Source organism: Bos indicus x Bos taurus, chromosome 5, assembly GCF_003369695.1.
Source record: "Bos indicus x Bos taurus breed Angus x Brahman F1 hybrid chromosome 5, Bos_hybrid_MaternalHap_v2.0, whole genome shotgun sequence".
Classification (NCBI taxonomy): domain Eukaryota; kingdom Metazoa; phylum Chordata; class Mammalia; order Artiodactyla; family Bovidae; genus Bos; species Bos indicus x Bos taurus.
The window spans coordinates 31280520-31301128 of NC_040080.1; the positions used below are offsets into that span (position 1 = coordinate 31280520).

General features: G+C 39.0%; 2 protein-coding genes across 9 annotated transcripts in view; one reads left to right on the forward strand and one right to left on the reverse strand.

The window, feature by feature from the left end:
• LOC113892546 (solute carrier organic anion transporter family member 1B3-like) overlaps positions 1-8422 on the forward strand; it is a 73245-nt gene extending 64823 nt beyond the window's left edge. Inside the window, exons 13-15 of the mRNA XM_027541479.1 lie at positions 1572-1636; positions 5352-5469; positions 6512-8422. Coding sequence (XP_027397280.1) covers positions 1572-1636; positions 5352-5469; positions 6512-6707 — 379 coding nt within the window. The 3' untranslated portion in view covers positions 6708-8422. The remainder of the gene's footprint in view (positions 1-1571; positions 1637-5351; positions 5470-6511) is intronic.
• An 11794-nt stretch (positions 8423-20216) lies between these two features.
• Positions 20217-20609, reverse strand: part of SLCO1A2 (solute carrier organic anion transporter family member 1A2) — a 109237-nt gene continuing 108844 nt past the window's right edge. For all 8 annotated transcript variants that reach the window (XM_027541486.1, XM_027541480.1, XM_027541484.1 and 5 more), the window contains one exon: positions 20217-20499. In XM_027541486.1, coding sequence (XP_027397287.1) covers positions 20283-20499 — 217 coding nt within the window. In that variant the 3' untranslated portion in view covers positions 20217-20282. The remainder of the gene's footprint in view (positions 20500-20609) is intronic.

Below are 20609 nucleotides of genomic sequence, written 5' to 3' on the forward strand. Positions count from 1 at the left end.
TTTTTATTATGCTATGCTTAATTTAATTTTTATATTGTTTATTTTTATAAGCTTTCTTGGATATTTTTGAGAATCTCACTCAACAGTAGCACTCCTAAAAGACTTAACAGACAATTTTGTGTAAAGAAAATGGAGGATTGGAGGGCTAGCTCGCTATATTGGATCCTCATAACAGACAAGATAAATCTACTAAGAAAATAAGGAACCTAGGGCTGCTGCTGCTACTGCTGCTGCTAGGTTGCTTTAGTCATGTCCAATTCTGTGCGACCCCATAGACGGCAGCCCACCAGGCTCCCCCGTCCCTGGGATTCTCCAGGCAAGAACACTGGAGTGGGTTGCCATTTCCTTCTCCAATGCATGAAAGTGGAAAGTGAAAGTGAAGTCGCTCAGTCATATCCGACTCTTAGCGACCCCAGGGACTGCAGCCTTCCAGGCTCCTCTGTCCATGGGATTTTCCAGGCAAGAGTACTGGAGTGGGTTGCCATTGCCTTCTCCGAAACTAGGGCTAAGAGAGGCTAAATGACTTCCCAAAGGCATCTAGTTAGACTTCACTGGTGGCTCAGTGGTAAAGAACCTACCTGTCAATGCAGGAGATATGGGTTCAATCCCTGGGTCTGGAAAATCCCCTGGTGAAGGAAATGGTAATCCACTCCAGTATTCTTGCCTGGGAAATCTCATGTCAGAGAAGTCTGGTGGGCTACAGTCAATGGAGTTGCAAAGTGTCAGACATGACTTATTGACTAAACAATAACAAAGGTATCTATTTACTATGAAACATGATTTATCTCTTTATTATCAAGAACAAAGACTAGCATAGAGTCTCGTAGGAGGCACTTGGCAAAGGTTTGTTGAATGACAAAGTTTATCTCTGAATAAATACAGTCATTCAAACCAAGAAAAAATAAGCCTTTGTATCAGTTAAATCAATATTTTGGTAAAAACAGAATTTTTGAGCCTTAATCCCTCACCGTATCAGAGATGGTCATGTCATTAGCTAACTGAACATAGAAAAATGGAATTGTGGAAAGAACTTTCTAAATGCAGGACTGAGTTAATTTTTAAGAAAGGATTATCATGTACTTACTACCTTTAAAATGACATTTAAATACACTAGACACTAGAATATAGATAACTTTTTGATCTTCCTGGTTATATTTTGTTGACATGAAACATATTAGTTAACTTTTCTGTTAACAGCAATGATAGAAAGAAGGTACAAAGAAGAGTTCTACTCAGTCTAAAACCTGCATAAACATATTTGCCTTCTCATATGGCCTATGTAAACTAAATAGATTACATGAAATTATTGTCTTCATAGATATCATAATTCTATTTCAACCACTATCTCATGATTTCCTAAAGATAAAACATGAAAATGTTTGTAAAACTGTCTTGAACTTGTAACACAGTGAATAAGTAAAGGAATAATAACTATTAATGTCATTCAGACGTTTGCCTTCGCTTGAGGGTTTTTATTCAATCATAAAGAATAACACTGAAAAATGCTTTAATATTAACTCAGTTGGTATTTTAGGAATGTTTAATGTTTCTTTGCCTTTATCTTATTTCAGAAATGTTGAACCTGAACTGAAATCACTTGCCATGGGTTTCCATTCACTAACTATTCGAACGCTAGGTATGATAAATATGTAGATGATAAATTCCAGATATAATTTTTCATGTCAAAGACTAAAATGTAATTGATTTCTAATTGTAAGAAAGTTTTTTAAAGGTATAAGTAAAAATTATTTGTATCTTTGTGGTAAATGAAAAATAATGAGATAAAGGAAAACTAAATGACCTAAAAGAAAATCTGATTGTCAATTCTATGTAAAATCAATCTGTAAGAATAAGGCATCATTGCACTCGTATTATATCCTTTCTAAAACAAGAATCAGTGGTCTCCAAAGATTTTTAACTTAAGATGTAGGGATATTTCTTCCCATATGCAGAGTGGAGGGCTGTCCTTATTCATTGAGGGGCTTAATGCTCAAAACAGCTCCAAAGGCCCACAGATCGTGCCAAACAACAAATGCAGACTTTCACAGTCCCACTGACTAGTTCTGTAAAGCAGAAGGAAAAGGGAATGGATGTTAACTGAACTCAGGTTTGGCTGCTGCCTGCTCAAAAGTCAATACTCCAGTCAAAATTCCAGAGGCAAGTGTTGATAGAAAGGAAAGTTGCTTTAATCAAAAAAGCCAGCAATCTGGGGAGAAGGCAGACTCATGTCCCAGAACCAACTCTAAGATTCTGCTTTTCCCTTTGGGAGCAGTTACGATATCTGCAAAACAACTCCAGGGTGTACATCAGACACTGAAAGATTCTGTGATTTTATTAAATCGGGAAAATAAATTGTTGGCATATATTTTTCTTAAAGAGATGGGAATATCAGACCACCTTTCCTGCCTCTTGAGAAACCTGTATGCAGGTCAGGAAGCAACAGTTAGAACTGGACATGCAACAGCAGACTGGTTCCAAATAGTGAAAGGAGTATATCAAGGCTGTATATTGTCATCCTGCTTATTTAACTTCTATGCAGAGTACATCATGAGAAACGCTGGGCTGGATGAAACACAAGCTGGAATCAAGATTGCCAGGAGAAATATCAATAACCTCAGATATGCTGATGACACCACCCTTATGGCAGAAAGCGAAGAAGAACTAAAGAGCCTCTTGATGAAAAGCAAAGAGGAGAGTGAAAAAGTTGGCTTAAAACTCAACATTCAGAAAACAAAGATTATGGCATCTGGTCCCATCACTTCATGGCAAATAGATGGGAAAACAGTGGAAACAGTGTCAGACTTTATTTTCTGGGGCTCCAAAATTACTGCAGATGGTGACTGCAGCCATGAAATTAAAAGATGCTTACTCCTTGGAAGAAAAGTTATGACCAACCTAGACAGCATGTTTAAAAGCAGAGACATTACTTTGCAAACAAAGTTCCATCAGCCAAGGCTATGGTTTTTCCAGTAGTCATGTATGGATGTGAGAGTTGGACTATAAAGAAAGCTGAAGAATTGATGCTTTTGAACTGTGATGTTGGAGAAGCCTCTTGAGAGTCCCTTGGACAGCAAGGAGATCCAACCAGTCCATCCTAAAGGAAATCAGTCCTGAATATTCATTGGAAGGACTGATGTTGAAGCTGAAATTCCAATACTTTGGCCACCTGATGTGAAGAATTGACTCATTGGAAAAGACCCTGATGTTGGGAAAGATTGAAGGCAGGAGGAGAAGGGGACGACAGAGGATGAGATGATTAGATGGAATCACTGACTCAATGGACATTAGTTTGAGTAAACTCTAGGAGCTGGTGATGGACAGGCAGGCCTGGCGTGCTACAGTCCATAGGATCACGAAGAGTCGGACATGACTGAGCGACTGAACTGAATTGATTTTTAATTTTACAAAGGGTGGCTTTGATTTGTGAAACCTGAGAATTCCTAATCCTGGTTTCTCAGTACCAATTTTCATCAGGTATATTTGTCTCAGACACCAGTTCCTTGACATTCTGAGGTTTCTCATTCGAAGTCTCAAATTGAGACTGACTATAAGTAAATGTGCTTCCCTTGTGGCTCAGCTGGTAAAGAATCTGCCTGCAATGTGGGAGACCTGGGTTCGATCCCTGGGTTGGGAAGATCCCCTGGAGAAGGGAGAGGCTCCCCACTCCAGTATTCTGGCCTGGAAAATTCCATGGAATCTATAGTCCAAGGGGTCGCAGAGAGTCAGATACGACTTACTGACATTGACTTCACTTCACAAAAGTGTAAACTATGAATCACTATCATTTTTATCTAATAATATAGAAGTTGAAAATCAGCATATCTCTAAAATTTTGGTCACATTACCAATGCATAGAACTAGGGTAAATCTCAGAGTTTATTAAAATAGCAGTAAGAGTAGATGGACTTCACAAGTGGCTCAGTGGTAAAGAATCTGCCTGCCAAGCAGGAGACATGGATTCGGTCCCTGGGTTGGGAAGATCCCCTGGAGAAGGAAATGGCAACCCACTCCAGTATTCTTGCCTGGGAAATCCCTGGGCAGAGGAGCCTGGCAGGCTACAGTCCATGGGGTTGCAAAAGAGTCAGACATGACTTAGTGACTAAACAATAACAAGAGCAGATGGGCACTTTGCTGTAAGACAACAAGCGTGCTCCTGTAAAGCCTCAAAAACTGCAAGACCATACACTACAAGTAAAAAGTAGGTTAGGTAACAGACCACTGAAGACCTTGACATCATTATGATCAGGACATTAACAGAAACAAAATTTAGCACCAGAGTCTGTAATTTGGACAGCCCAGGCTGTTTCAAGAGGTATTAAAAATGAACACAATCAATAGAGGGAAAAATGCATGATTGTGGGCTCTAATGACTCCAAGATGATGGGAGTGGAGCCCTAAGGCAAGAAATAAGCACAACCAGGAGCCTTGTTGTTGTTTGCTATTTAGTTGCTAAGTCATATCCAACTCTTTTGTGACCCCATTGGACTGTAGCTTGCCAGGCACCTCTGTCCATGGGATTTCCCTGGCAAGAATACTGGAGTGGGTTGCCATGTCCTCCTCCAGGAGATCTTCTAGACCCAGGGATTGAAACTGCATCTCCTGCATTGGCAGGTGCATTCTTTACCACTGATCCACCAGTAAAACCTGGCATTCACCTTAAATTTTGCTTAAAAATCGAGGTGAAAAATCTTCTGTCTTTGCAGCTTCTGTATTTGCATTTGAGCAAAGAGCTTTTTACTTTCCCTGTGAAGTTATATCTCTACTCCTTCTATTTCAGCTGTCCTTGCCTAAGAAAAAAATTACATATGACCAACATAACTTCTGTGTTTTACTGACAGTTTTCTGCTTTTTACCAACCAGGCTTAAGTTAATTAGTATTACAAGAAGAACAATGTAAAGACATGTAATCTCATTTTTTCCCTATGTGTGTTGGCATGGTAAAGGTAGATAAAAGATGCCTTTGCTATTGTATGTGATTTGAGCTTTGGAGATTCCTAATAATTTTGAATCTTTTTTAAAAAAATAACTATGCTTTTTTGTAAGGCTTTATTGAATTTGTTACAATATCTCTCCTACTTTATGTTTTAGTTTTTGACCACAATGCATATGAAATCTTAGCTCCCTGATTAGGGATCAAACCCTCACACCTTGCATTGCAAGGCGAAGTCCTAACCACTGGAGCACGAGGAAAGTCCCAGTAATCTTGATTCTTAAGTAGAGTTAGACCAAATCAATGGATGAGTCCTCCAAAATTTTCAACTTCTACATAATCCAAAATGTATCAGTGTGGAATGTCACTGTTTCCTTTGAAACATTCTCCTCCATTGACATCTTCTCATCTGATGTTACAGGAGGAATTCCAGCTCCTATATATTTTGGAGCTCTGATTGATAGAGCTTGTATGAAGTGGTCCATCAACAACTATGGGAAGCAAGGCTCTTGCAGGTTATATAATTCCTTGTTATATGGGTAAGTTGTCATAAATATACTTCATTTATTTTTTTCCTTTGACTCTGTTAATTCCTAAAGAATGAGATATCATTTTCAGTGTAGTAACAGTATTAATAATTATAGCCACCATTTAATAAAGTTTATAAATAGCTCAAAGTTATAGAATTGATTCCATTCACCTTCAGTTAAACCCAATAACTGTTCAAAGTATCTTTTGCATAAAGTTTGTCAACATTTAGTTAACAACATTATGAGACAAGAGCTTCCTAACCTACAAGGTCAGTGGTCATCAATTTTTCTTGCTCATTATAATCACCTGAGGAGCTTTTAAAAGTACTAATTTCTTTTTTTTTTTTTTTCTTTTTTTGGCTGTACCACACAGCTTGCTAGGATCTTAGCTCCCCAAACAGGGATTGAACCCACACCCTCAGCAGTGAAAGTACAGAATCCCAACCACTGGACCACCAGGGAATCCCCTCAAAATGCTGATATGTGTGTCCTATCTTCAGCAATTTTGATTTAATTGGTCTGGGGGGTATGGCCCGGGGAATGAGGGTTTTAAAATCTCCTCAGGTGATTCTAATGTTCAACCAGTTGAAAATCACAGGAATAGATCGTGCACGCTAGGTAATTTTATGTAGTTGTTGTAAAAAAATTTTCAGTAGACTACAAGGATCTTGTGGACCATAAGCCCATAAGGTAAACATAGGCTCCTGGTTCAATCTAAATGGATTCGATTATCTCACAGTCACTTCATTTCCTTTATAATCTGTTCTCATTACACATGAACTAATCAGTCTTTGAGAAAGTTAAACATTCCAAACACACCTTACTTTATGGATAGCACTTGGGCAGATCTTGAACCAATCTTGGCTTCTGTGGTTAACATTCCTTTAAAAATAATCACAGGCTGCTTCTGCTCCTATCAAAAGAATCACTGGAATCACTACTTCAGTATTTCTATATAAGATTTCAAGCATCATTTTTTAAGGTCTTCTGCATACTGGAGAGCAGCAATGTAAAGTGTTTTATACATGGATTCTTTTTTCTCTTTTCGCAGACATACTTTCTTTGGCTTGACTACAGGCTTAAAATTCCCAGCCCTTGTTTTATTCGTTGTATTGATTTTTGCTATGAAGAAAAAATACCAAGGGAAAGATATTAAGGCATCAGAAAATGAAACAAAAGCCGTGAATGAAGCAAATTCAGGACCATTAATTAATGATGCCAAAGTGGACCATGAAACACATATTTAGGGAAGAAAAAATTCTTTTTCTGCTGCTGTGTTTTCAACTGACATTGTATTAATTGAGTAGGATGTTATTTTTGAGTAGTTCCTGGTCTTTTCACTGACAATTTCCACATTCTATACTAATGATGGAGCCAAAACCAAAGGGAAAAAAAATGGGAGTACTCATTGTTAACATATGACTCTGCATTTGTGGTTAAGATTAGAATGCATGATCCATACAAATTTAAGGTGAAAGTTATAATTAATATGTAACAGAAAAAAAATATTTGTTCAGATGATTGTAGTACAATAAAACCAGTGACTAGAAAATAGGTATAGGTGAAAAAGGAAGACAGAAATTAATAGTCTAAATATGGAGAAAAGCCCGATACCTTACAAATAAACCAGTTTGGACCATGTTATTCAAACCTAAAGTCTATTATAACGGAGGGCTTATGCTATCATGACATCTGTCATTTGTGAATTAAGTTATATACTTCTCAGACCTTATTATTTTATAATTTGAAATTGTGTTTGACTATCACACAACCCTTGATGCATATTCTTCCAACCTCTTATTAAAATACTACTGAAGAAATAGAGCTAATCGAAAATTTGCAAGTTGCCATTGTCAGCATATTACAGGCTGCATTAAGTTTTCTTCAGGTCCATGAAAGTGGATTAAGAAACACTGACATTAACTTGAGAAAGCAAAGCCCGTTTAAAGGTGTGTCTTCACTTTGTCTGCTCTCTATAAGAAATGGAGTCTGCACTGAATCATTTACCAATTGTCTCAAAACTGCCTGGCTTTGTGTGTTTGTGTTTAGTGCATAAAGAGACATCTTTCACACCTCCACAAGTTGGACAAGAAGTGGAGTGTATGAGAACAAATATCTGAACATTGCATTTGCTAGTGATGACAGCTTTTTATAACAAAAGCTAAAAACTGTAGTTTTATTCTCAGGCTAAAAGATAAAAAGTTAGAGGTCATTAAAATCACCTGTGAAACATGTTTTTAAAGAAATCACAATCATACACCCACCCAAGATTCTGGTTCTAAACATTTGTGGTACAAGCCTGGATCTCCCCTTTTAAAAAGTCCCCATAGGGCTCCCCTGGTGGCTCAGTGGTAAAGAATCTGCCTGCTAATGCAGGAGACACAGGTTCTACCCCGATCCAGGAAGATCTCACGTGCAGTGGAGCAACAAAGCCCCCGAGCCACAACTAGCTGAGCCTGTGCTCTAGAGCCCGGGAGCTGCGACTACTGAGCCCACGTGCCACAGCTACTGACGCCCGTGCACCCTAGAACCCACGCTCCATAACAAGAGAAGCCACGGCGATGAGAAACCTGCACACCGCACCTAGAAGAACAGCCCCCACACTCCACAGCCAGAGAAAAGCCTATGCAGCGATGGAGACCCAGCACAACCAAAAATAAATAAACAAAATTATTTTTAAAAATTTACATAGAACTCTTGATAAAGAGACACAAAAAACCAATCCATATGATAGGAGACAATATCCCTGAGTATACCAAAGACACACCACACAAATGCTTGCTGGAATCTGAGAATTACATTGGAAGTTATAGATATTAACCTGTTGTCAAACTGTAGACCTAAGAAGGATTCATTAATCAAAAAAGCAGAAATTTGGAAAAATCACCCACAGGCAACGTTACTATATGACAGGTCTGATGGGATCTTGTCTCATTAAAAAATAAAGAGAGAAAATTACAGAGCTGTTTTTTAAAACATTGCATGAAAATAAAGGCAGTATCTTCAATATTTAGTTCTTCAACAATTATTGAATGTCAAGAAACTGATAGGTAAAATGAAATATAACTGTAAAATAAACAAAGAAGGACACTACCTCATGGAGGTTACCCTTTAAAGGGGAAGAAGAACATTAACAAGATTAAATGATACAATTTTATAAAATTATATAAATTAAAAGATAATTTTATATTTATATGTGACATGTACAGTGAAGGAAAGGAACAGATTATTTGGTCTACTTCAGAATCCAAGAATCCAGAATAAATATTAATCTTTAATTCAATTGCATTTATAAAACATAAATATAGATTCTAGGGGAAAAAACCAACAGAGATAAGAATATGATAAGAAAAGTCTTTGAGGAACCAAAATAATGCAAGACTCTAGCTAAACCATACATTGGATAAAATTGAAAGAAGTCAATGGCCCAAAACCTAAATCCATGATGAAGAAGATACATTTGGAAAAAAACAAATAATCCCACTTGTAACAATATGGATGGACCTAGAGATTATCATACTGAGTGGAGTAAATCAGACAGAGAAAGACAAATACCGTATGATACCACTTATATGTGGAATCTTTAAAAAAAAAAAGTACAAATGAGCCTTTTTATAAGACAGAAATAGAGTCATAGACATAGAAAACAAACTTATGGTTACCAAGGGGGAAAGGGGGATGGGAGGGTGAGGGATGAACTGGAAGACTGGGATTGACAAATACACACCTACTTTATATAAAATAGGTAACTAATAAGAACCTATTGTATAGTACAGGGAACTCTTCTCAATATTTGTAATGACCTATAAATGGCAACCCACTCCAGTACTCTCACCTGGAAAGTCCCATGGACGGAGGAGTGTGCTAGGCTACAGTCCATGGGGTCGCAAAGGGTCGGACATGACTGAACGACTTCACTTCATGTGGGAATAGAATCTAAAGAAGAGTAGATATTTTAAAAATCAGTGAAAATGTAGAATAAAAAGATAAAGAAGCAATTTGTGAAATAAAGGTAAGTTATTTAGAGGACAAACAAAGCACCAACCTAAGGAATCTATTTTTGAGGAAGAAATGGAGTTGGAAAAGAAATATTAATCAGAAATTTAGTGGTAGAATGACTTCCTGCTCTGAAGAAAGACTTGAGTATCCAGACTGAGGTCTCCTTATTTACACTGTGTCTTCACACTCTCTTTAACCTTCACGAAATGGGGTCTTTGATTATGATGTTTTTTCCTGAAATGCTCTTTTTCCATGTAACTGCTTCTCAGCCTTCAAATCTAAGTTCAGTCACTATTCCTTCAATGTCTCTGACTTCCTCATTTGTTAAAAAAAAAAAAAAAAAAACTTCCAATATATTTGTAGCAGTATAGCATTTATCAAAATGGTAATTTTATACTTATTATGGTTATTTGATAACTGTCTGTGTACCCCACTAGTCACAAGCTCTAGGAGGGTAGAAACTGAACTCATTTTACCTGCTTATTTTATTCCTTCTATCTAGTTGAAAGTGAAAGTCGCTCAGTTCAGTTCAGTTCAATTCAGTCACTCAGTCGTGTCCGACTCTTTGCAACCCCATGAACTGCAGCACGCCAGGCCCCACTGTCCATCACCAACTCCTGGAGTTCACTTAAACTCACGTCCATCAAGTCGGTGATGCCATCCAGCCATCTCATCCTCTGTCGTCCCCTTCTCCTCCTGCCCCCAATCCCTCCCAGCATCAGAATCTGTTCCAATGAGTCAACTCTTCGCATGGGGTGGCCAAAGTACTGGAGTTTCAGCTTTAGCATCAGTCCTTCCAATGAACATCTAGGACTGATCTCCTTTAGAATGGACTGGTTGGATCTTCTTGCAGTCCAAGGGACTCTCAAGAGTCTTCTCCAACACCACAGTTCAAAAGCATCAATTCTTCTGCACTCAGCTTTCTTCACAGTCCAACTCTCACATCCATACATGACTACTGGAAAAACCATAGCCTTGACTAGATGGACCTTTGTTGGCAAAGTAATGTTTCTGCTCAGTCATGTCCAATTCTTTGTGACCCCACACAAGAGTGGGTTGCCATTTCCTTCTGCAAGGGATCTTCACCACCCAGGGATCGAACCCAGGTCTCTTTACCATCTGAGCCACTAGGGAAGCCCCCAATATCTAGTCAGTGTCTGACAAATAGGTGCTTTATCAATTATTCTTGAAAGAATGAATGAGTGAATGAACTGCAAAAGTGCCAGTCACATGAAATATGAATGTTATAAAAAGAACTAAAAACAGCATGCAAAAATAGCTGCATTAAGTCATTGGATAAATAATGATGGTTTCTGATATTTTGAAGATTTTCTTTAATATTTTCAAATGAAAAGGTAAATTTTTAATGTGAAAAAAGTATTTTTTGACTGCCATCTGATGCTAAGCACAAGAGAGTTAAAACATTTATGAAACAGAACCTTGGCCCTTTGGAAACCCACAAATGAGGTGAAGAATAGGCACACAAATGTATGATAATATATTCTCTTGTGGTCAAGTGGCTAAGACTTCAACTTCCAAACTAGAGAGTGGGAGGTGTGAGTTCAATCCCTGATTGGGGAGCTAAGATCCCACATGACTTCTGGCTAAAAAACCAAAACACAAAGCAGAAGCAGTATTCTAGCAAATTTATTAAAGACTTAAAAATACAAATGTATGATAATATACAATGTAATAAATATTAGAATAAAAATGTTCATGTATCTCATTCATAGGGACCATGCTAGTCTTGTCTCAATTTTAATATTCATCTTTGTGGAGACTGTACCCCCTGAAAAAAGTATTGAGAATGAATCACAACCAATTTGGCAGTGGTCATTGTCACTTTCCTCTTGTGCACCTTCATTAAGGTGCCCTTGTGCACTGTGCTAAGTTGCTTCAGTCGTGTCTGACTCTTTGCAACCCTGTGGACTGTAGACCACCAGGCTCCCCTGTCTATGGGATTCTCTAGGCAAGAATACTGGAATGGATTGCCATACTCTCCTCCAGGGGATCTTCCCGACCCAAGGGTCGAACCCATGTCTCTTCATTGGCAGGCAGGTTCCTTACCATTAGCACCACCTGGGAAACCCTATATAGGCTTGCTCACCACATGGAAACCAGGAACCAACGTAATGAGATGATTAGATAAGCAGTGTGGTTTCAGCAACATCAACTCTAAACCTGTAGTTTATAAGACTACAAGGTTTTGTAAAGGGAATGTCCTCAGAAGTAGATGAAAAGTGGTGTCAACTACACATTGGCACTTGCCATCTATCTCTACAAGGATTAAATCATATGCTGCTGCAGCTGCTGACTTTCAACACCCTCTAAGAGGAGTTCACGGTGGAGGGCAGAAATGAGGTACTCTGTGCTCTGGGGAAAATGGCAGAATAGAGCTTCAGATAGTCAGATATTTTCAGGAGCCAGTTCTTGTTCCTGTACCTCTTCATCTCTAGAAAAGTTCTAAAATCCTTAATGGTGATGACTATTCCTCATGACTAGCAGAAATCTTCTGCAAAAAATATGGGCTTGATTGCATGTATTCTCCCTTCACCAAAACCACATACATACTGACCTTGCCCTCTGCCTCCTAGAAGTAGTTTCTCAGAGCTATCCGAAATCTGTCTCCTGGGTGATAGTCCTCATTTTGCCCCCAATAAAACTTAACTTACAACTCCCACATTGTGCATTTTTAAGTCAACAATAAAATTTTAAAATTATCACTAAAAAAAAACCCCACAGATACACTTCTGAGTCTCAACCAATCTCCACTGTTAAACTTGAGGCTGTTTCAACTTATATCCTTAGAACATTATGCCTTTGAATTAAGACTTCATCTCTATTTCGGTTGGAAGAGATCATATATTTATCCAGAGTGAGATTCCAATCACAGTGGGCATGAAATTTAAATCATTTTTAAGCAATATATTTTTGAAAGGAGTGGAAGTAGAAAACATGAAGATATTCAGAAAGCAAGAGCAAAAGTAACATAAAATGAAATCATAAGCACTAAACAGCTTTTGTCTATTCACCATTATGTTTAAGACTGATCCTCCCATAATGATTCTATACATTTAAACCCTCTGTAAAATTGTCCTTTTGAGTCACATTCACTTTTTTTAAGTTATTTTTTTAATAATTCTAATAATTTGACGAATCTGTTTTATATCTGGGTTTGGGGTTGATGATTGTCTATTCTGTATTTTTTATTACCTTTTTATGTCTTGTAATTCTTTGTTGAAGGCACTTTCATGCATTGGAGAAGGAAATGGCAACCCACTCCAGTGTTCTTGCCTGGAGAATCCCAGGGATGGGGGAGCCTGGTGGGCTGCCGTCTATGGGGTCGCACAGAGTTGGACACGACTGAAGCGACTTAGCAGCATACATGTAGTAGCCGACAGTTGACATGGAGGTAAGTATTTTTCAAACTTGGAGATGAGCACATCTTTCCTTCTGCTAGACCTTTAGTGTGGGCTCTGTATCAAGAGTGAAGCTGGGTTTGAGGTGTGTTGTTGCACTGGTTACCCTCAGGAACTTCCCAGGTGGCTCAGTGGTAAAGAATCCACCTGCCAATGCAGGAGACACAGGTTCGATCCCTGGATCACGAAGATTCCCGTGGAGTAGAAAATGTAAACCCACTCCAGTATTCTTGCCTGGAAAACTCCATAGACAGAGGAGCCTGGCAGGCTAGAATGCATGGAGTCGCAAAAGAGTCGGACACCACAGAGTGACTGAGCATGCGTGCACACACGCATGGTTACCCTCAGTGCACCAAGAGCTTCAAATTCCTCTGGGAAAACTTTATTTGGGATCTTTACCTTTGTGGATTTGGTTCTCCCTTTGCCATGCTACCCATGAAAAATCTGTCTCTTGCCACTCACCCAAATATATCCCACTCTTCTTTTTACTGGATCCTTGTTACCATGGGTGTGATCTCGGGTGGCCTCAGTCTGCAGCAGCTTGAAGCAAGGTTTTGGTTCCCAGCCCGAGACGGAGGTCAGGCCAAGTCAGTGAGAGCACTGGATCCCAACCACTAGAACATCAGGGACCAGTGACCAGAGACAAGGCCCTGGCCCACCAACTGCACAGAAATGAATTTCCACATAGAGATGGAAAGTAATAAAACAAGTTAAGTGTTTGTTTATTAGGAGGAAAAAGAGTCCATGTGGATAGTAGGCACATAGGCAGGCTCAGAGAGAGTCAAGCCCTCATGGTAGTTTGAATCCCTTTTATGGGGCATTTCTTCTGGTTTTTTCTTCAGCAAATCATCTTGCTTTGCTTGGTTCTGAATCTCTATTTGGCTGATCTCAGGGTCGATAGAGTCAAAGCTATGGTTTTCCAGTAGTCATATATGAAAGTGAGAGTTGGACTGTAAAGAAAGCTGAGCACCAAAGAAACGATGTTTGAACTGTGGTGCTGGAGAAGACTTTTGAGAGTCCCTTGGACACCAAGGAGATCAAACTAGTCAATCCTAAAGTCAACAACAATAGAATCCTCCATGTGTGCACGTGCATCTCTTAGCCAAGATGAATTCTAGTGAAGAGGCCTATGAGTAGGTTGATATCACTATGAGGTGATGCCCCCTCTCCTTTGACTTCCAAGGAGCCTTTCTGTATGTTTGTAGTCAAGAAGGTCTCTTTGACTTTGAGAATGAGGAATATGAGGTCTTTGATCTCTTATATGAGCAGAATTCAGCTCCTCCCTCACTCCTGCTGTTTTGGAGGGCACCAATTCCACCTTCTTAGCCTGGAGCCTATCTCTTGTCTCATGTGGACATGGCTATGGAGACAGGAAGGTTTGGTGAACCAGGGTCTTGGGGGTGACCTGTCCTTCCCTGGGTGGTGGAGCTTTTCTTCCTGCTGCCCTTCCCAGCCACAGGAGTTTTCACCAGCACCTCAAGCTACAGTTTTTGTTGCCCGTCCTCGTGGAAAAGCTTCTCTTCCTTAGAAGTTGTTGTTGTTCAGTTGCTCAGTGGTGTCTGACTCTTTGTGATCCCATGGACTGCAGCACACCAGACTTCCCTGTTCTTCACCATCTCCCAGAGTTTGAGGAAACTCATGTCCATTGAGTCATGATGCCATCCAACCATCTTATCCTCTGTCATCCCCTTCTCCTCCTGCTTTCAATCTTTCCCAGCATCAGGGTCTTTTCCGATGAGTCAACTCTTCACATCAGGTGGCCAAAATATTGGAGCTTCAGCATCAGTCCTTCCAGTGAATATTCAGGGTTGATTTCCTTTAGCACTGATTGGTTTGATCTCCTTGCTGCCCAAGGAACTCAGCAGGAAACCTTTATTAAAATTAAATTTCCCATTTAACTCTAATGTTTGCATTGGGATTTAAAAAAAAATCATGATCCTCTTGAAGTATAGCGCATGGAATTTGTTATGACTTTTTTTGATTCTTATTCTAAATAAATATTCATTTTTAACTTTATTTTGTATTCATCATCTTGAATTTAGTAAAAATATTTATTTATTTATTTATTTGGCTGCACCAGGTCTTAACTGCAGGATCTAGTTTCCTGACCAGGGATAAAACCTGAGCCCCCTGCATTGATAGCATGGAGTCTTAGCCACTGGGTCACAGGGAAGTCCCCATTTTGAATTTTTTTATAGGCCTCTCTCTCAAATTTGGTAAGCTTAAAAATCCGTAAAACTCAGCCCTGCCTCTACTAGTGACCAGGCTCTTCCTGTCTCCCTGCCACACCATGTTTCATCATCTTTCATCCCAGTGCTTCTTGTCACTCCTTGAGTCTAGCATCCTCACTTCCCAAAGGAAGAAGGAAAAAGGGCAAAATGTCTTCCCAGAAAGCTTTGTCTTCTTATTTTGGAAAGAAATCCCTTCCCATCTATGCCTCTGCCAGTATCTCATTGATCAAAGCTTGTAGTCTCTGTAACTGTAGCCAGCAGCAAAAGAGATGTTCTTACATTTGTTTCTACCCTTCTGTAAATCAAGACACAGTGTTAATCTTTCTTTTATCAACCCAGAGTCATCATTACCCTAAAGACTGGATGAGAAGCTTTTGGGGAAAAAAAAAGAAAAAAAAACTCTGATTACTTAGTGACTCATCTTATGTCCATAGGGTTTGAAATTACTTTGTGCTGTTTGTCGTTCTGTCATTGTTTTCTATGTATATGTATTCACCTAATAAGATGGCACCAACTTGAGTTTTACAGCCTACAACTTAGTTTATTACCATGTCCTTACATACATGCAACAACATGCATATCCTCTAGAACCAAGCATAGAAAATAAATTGTTCAATAAACACCCACTGGAGAACCTTTGAAGCTCTCACAATTGGAGGACTCAGTTTCTTCCCTGACTGTAAAATGCCCTACTTCTTTTTTTATTGTTTTTGCTGATGTGTTCTCTGTGAAGCATTACTTTTTCATTGTATTTTACATGCACAGGGAAAGTGAAGTCACTCAGTCATGTCCAACTCATTGCAACCCCATGGACAGTAGCCTGCACCAGGCTCCTCCATCCATGGGATTTTCTAGGCAAGAGTACTGGAGTGGGTTGCCATTTCCTTCTCCAGGGAATCCTTCCTGACCCAGGGATCAAACCCAGGTCTCCCGCATCTGAGCCACCAGGGAAGCGAATCGCAGGGAAAAGAAATCAGAATATAAAAGAGACGAAAATGCATTGCTCTTTGCATCTCTTCCTGGGTCTGATGCAGCAGAGGCAACCACTTCTCTGTGGTTCTGATAAGATGTGTTTGCCAATTTTATCTGAATTTATCATGATTAAAACACATTTAACTCTGTGCTATAAAATATGAAACATATCTCTCCTTCCCTTTATGCTTTTCCCCAATTTTCATGGTTTTTCTAAGTACTTATTTGTAAAGTTCCCATAAATATTAGTTATATTTACAATTATAAATATTAAATCATTTCTTATTCTAAGAACTTAGGCTCCTCGCAATATTAAATAAGACCATGAATGACTCTAGGCTTCCCATTACCTGTTTCCTGCTGTTTCTCTCCTCTACTTTCATCTGCTATACTTTTACTTTTACCCTATCCTGAGAGAGGCCAAATGCCCAGAAAAATAATTGACTTTCCCAGGCTTCATGAACTTGAACAACAGAGGTCAGGAGTGGTCACAAAGCATTCCAACACTCAAGAACCATCAAAAGAGAACCCTACAGTAAAATGTCATCTTTCCCAGCAAGGAATAAGGGTGAGCCCAAGACACTGGGTCCAAAATCATATCTCTCTTGACCTACTTTGCTCCATTTAGGGTATTCAAGTGGGTGAACCGTGCATAGAGTTAAGACTCAGCTTTCCCTGATCACTTTAAACCCATCAATAGTAGTCAAGAAAAAGCCACAGGTACTCAAGCAAGACTCTGCTTTTTCAGTTTGCTTCCGTGACAAGGAGTCATGAGGGAACCCAGTCATGACACTGCCTGATTTTGACACTCATGGTCTTGCCAACACCATCTGCCCTGAAATCCATCAGGACTCATCTCTCTATGTCAGTTACCTAAAAATTCCCAGAATTCCAGATGATCTCTCATCCCCTTTCTTCTAGTTTTCATTGTCTAATTTTCATACTTCCAATTATCAACTTTTTCTCTCAGACTCAAATTTTGAAATCTTCCCACTTTCAGTGCATCCTCTGGAATTCTGAGTCCCTTATCTCCAAAACTGTTCATATTCTAAAACTCATAAACCAGCATTCTTTTTCACAGCTTCAGCCTCACCAAAATCTGGGTTTCTCCTGAGGACTCTGCTTCCCCCAAAAGCTTCTCATATGGTAGCTGTTTTTCTCACAACTCTCTGGATACAAGGTGAGTCCTCGCTCCTCTTTTACCTTCCAGACCACTGTCCCATTTCCTCCCTTCCCAAACACAGCAGACCCAAGTTTCATTTCACCCCAATACCCAATGGTCCCTCATCACAGTTGGCATACCTCTCCTGAGTTGGAACTCCTCAGTTGCAATGATTTTAGCTCCATTCTCCAGTGTCAACACTCTTCCTGTCTTGAATCATGGTTCTTTTTAATACAGTCAGAGATGAAATCTCAAATTTCACAAGCACAGAATTTAACTTTTAATCCTCCACCCAAACCTGTTCTACTCAGTCCTCTCTGTGGCTTTCTTCTTAAATGATGCAACCAATTTTCAGGGGATCATATTGGTCTGCAGAGTTTAGTTGCTAAGTTTGAATAGCTGAAGAAAAAAAAACCAACAATCTTTGCTACATGATTTTTAATTACTTGCTTAAGTTTGTCAGTACTCTGGAAAAATGAGAAATATATGATATGAATCACAAAGGAAGGAATGAACAGAAAGCAAGTGATAGCATATTAGTGAGTCAGTTCAGTTCAGTTCAGTCACTCAGTTGTGTCCAACTTTTTGCAACCCCATGGACTGCAGCACGCCAGGCTTCCCTGTCCATCACCAACTCCTGGAGTTTACTCAAACTCATGTCCATTGAGTCAGTGATGCCATCCAACCATCTTATCTGCTGTAGTCCCCTTCTCCTTCCCCCTTCAATCTTTCCCAGCATCAGGGTCTTTTCCAATGAGTCAGTTCTTTGCATCAGGTAGCCAAAGTACTGGAGTTTCAGCTTCAGCATTAGTCCTTCCAATGAACATTCAGGACTGATCTCCTTTAAGACAGACTGGTTGGATCTCATTGCAGTCCAAGGGACTCTCAAGAGTCTTCTCCAACACCACAGTTCAAAAGCATCAATTCTTCGGCACTCAGCTTTCTTTATAGTCCAACTCTCACATCCATACATGACTACTGGAAAAAGTATAGCCTGACTAGATGGACCTTTGTTGGCAAAGTAATGTCTCTGCTTTCTAATATGCTGTCTAGGTTGGTCACAACTTTTCTTCCAAGGAGCAAGCATCTTTTAATTTCATGGCTGCCATCACCATCTGCAGTGATTTTGGAGCCCAAAAAAATAAAGTCTGACACTATTTGCCTATTTGCCATGAAGTGATGGGACCAGATGCCATGATCTTAGTTTTCTGAATGTTGAGTTTTAAGCCAACTTTTTCACTCTCCTCTTTCACTTTCATCAAGAGGCTCTTTAGTTCTTTGCTTTCTGCCATAAGGGTGGTATCATCTGCATATCTGAGGTTACTGATATTTCTCCCTGCAGACTTGATTCCAGCTTGTGCTTCTTCCAGTCCAGCGTTTCTCATGATGTACTGTGCATGTAAGTTAAATAACCAGGGTGACAATACACAGCCTTGACGTACTCCTTTCCCTATTTGGAACCAGTCTGTTGTTCCATGCTAGTTCTAACTGTTGCTTCCTGACCTGCATACAGATTTCTTAAGAGGCAGGTCAGGTTGTCCAGTATTTCCATCTCCTTCCGAATTTTCCAGAGTTTGTTGTGGCCCATACAATCAAAGGCTTTGGCATAGTCAATAAAGCAGGACTAGATATTTTTCTGGAACTCTCTTGCTTTTTCAATAATCCAACCGATGTTGGCAATTTGATCTCTCATTCCTCTGCCTTTTTTTTTTTTTATTTTATTTTTAAACTTTACATAATTGTATTAGTTTTGCCAAATATCAAAATGAATCCGCCACAGGTATACATGTGTTCCCCATCCTGAACCCTCCTCCCTCCTCCCGCCCCATACCATCCCTCTGGGTCATCCCAGTGCACTAGCCCCAAGCATCCAGTATCGTGCATCGAACCTGGACTGGCAACTCGTTTCTTACATGATATTTTACATGTTTCAATGTCATTCTCCCAAATCTTCCCACCCTGTAGCTCTGCCTTTTCTAAAACCAGCTTGAACATCTGAAAGTTCACGGTTCACATACTGTTGAAACCTGGCTTGGAGAATTTTGAGCATTACTTTACTAGCGTGTGAGATGAGTGCAATTGTGTGGTAGTTTGAGCATTCTTTGGTATTGCCTTTCTTTGGGATTGGAATGAAAACTGACCTTTTCCAGTCCTGTGGCCGCTGCTGAGTTTTCCAAATTTGCTGACATATTGAGTGCAGCATTTTCACAGCATCATCTTTTAGGATTTGTAATAGCTCAACTGAAATTCCTTCACTTCCACTAGCTTTGTTTGTACTGATGCTTCCTAAGGCCCACTTGACTTCGCATTCCAAAATGTCTGGCTCTAGGTTGGTGATCACACCATCATGATTATCTGGGTCATGAAGATCTTTTTTGTATAGTTCTTCTATGTATTCTTGCCACCTCTTCTCAATATCTTCTGCTTCAGTTAGGTCCATACCATTTCTGTCCTTTAAGGACAGAATTTCATAATCTATTTTAAAAGAATCATTTCTGGAATGAATAGGAAGAGTTAAAGAAAAATTCCAAAATAGAATAAAAATATTTAGGCTTCTTTCACTTAAAGTCTTTGACTTTGTTCACCTCTTTTACTTTGTTCACTTAAATTTGAGCAAAATCCTTAAATATTCACATTTGAAGAAAAGAATTTCAGTCTCCTAATAATCATTATATCAAAGCAGGATTTCAATAGAATTAAATAGATTATCATAATAGGAAATTTTAAAAAATCATTTGGAAGAGATGTGGGAAATATTTTGCATGAGTTAAAAGAGAAATTGTTGTTTTAACAATTTAACATAAAAATAAAGCTGGTTCTAATATCCTGTTTTGTTTATAAATGTCTCTCTGAGGAAAATCTCAAATGCCATTGTTGCCTCAGAAATACTATTATGAATATTTTTTCTTCTTGAGTTAAAAAAAAAATGTTGAGGTTCTTAAAAATAAGGAAAAGTTATCTGCCATACCTCTATTGATTTTAAAAATGATTAAGTTGTATTGTGTTTTCCAATTCTGGAAAGCATGATATAAAAGAGTATTATAGCTTTGTTTTCAATTCATCGTCATTCAAAACTTTGGCATTTTGATCCATTTCTTTGCCCTCATTTTCCTTCCCTGTAAACTTTGCCACAAGCATAGTTTCTGAAGAGGCATTTTCCCCAGGTAGTCGATACTTCCTCAAAATAAAGAGGATCAAAAAGGCTGGAATATAGCTTGATCCTCTTAGTGCTGCCGGTATTCCAAGATAGATGTATCTATTTAAAAAAAAAAAAGTTAAAATATATTAAAACTTACGAAGATACAACTAGCTTTGCATATTTTTAATTATTAATATTTTACCCCACAAGGACAACAGCAGCTAATT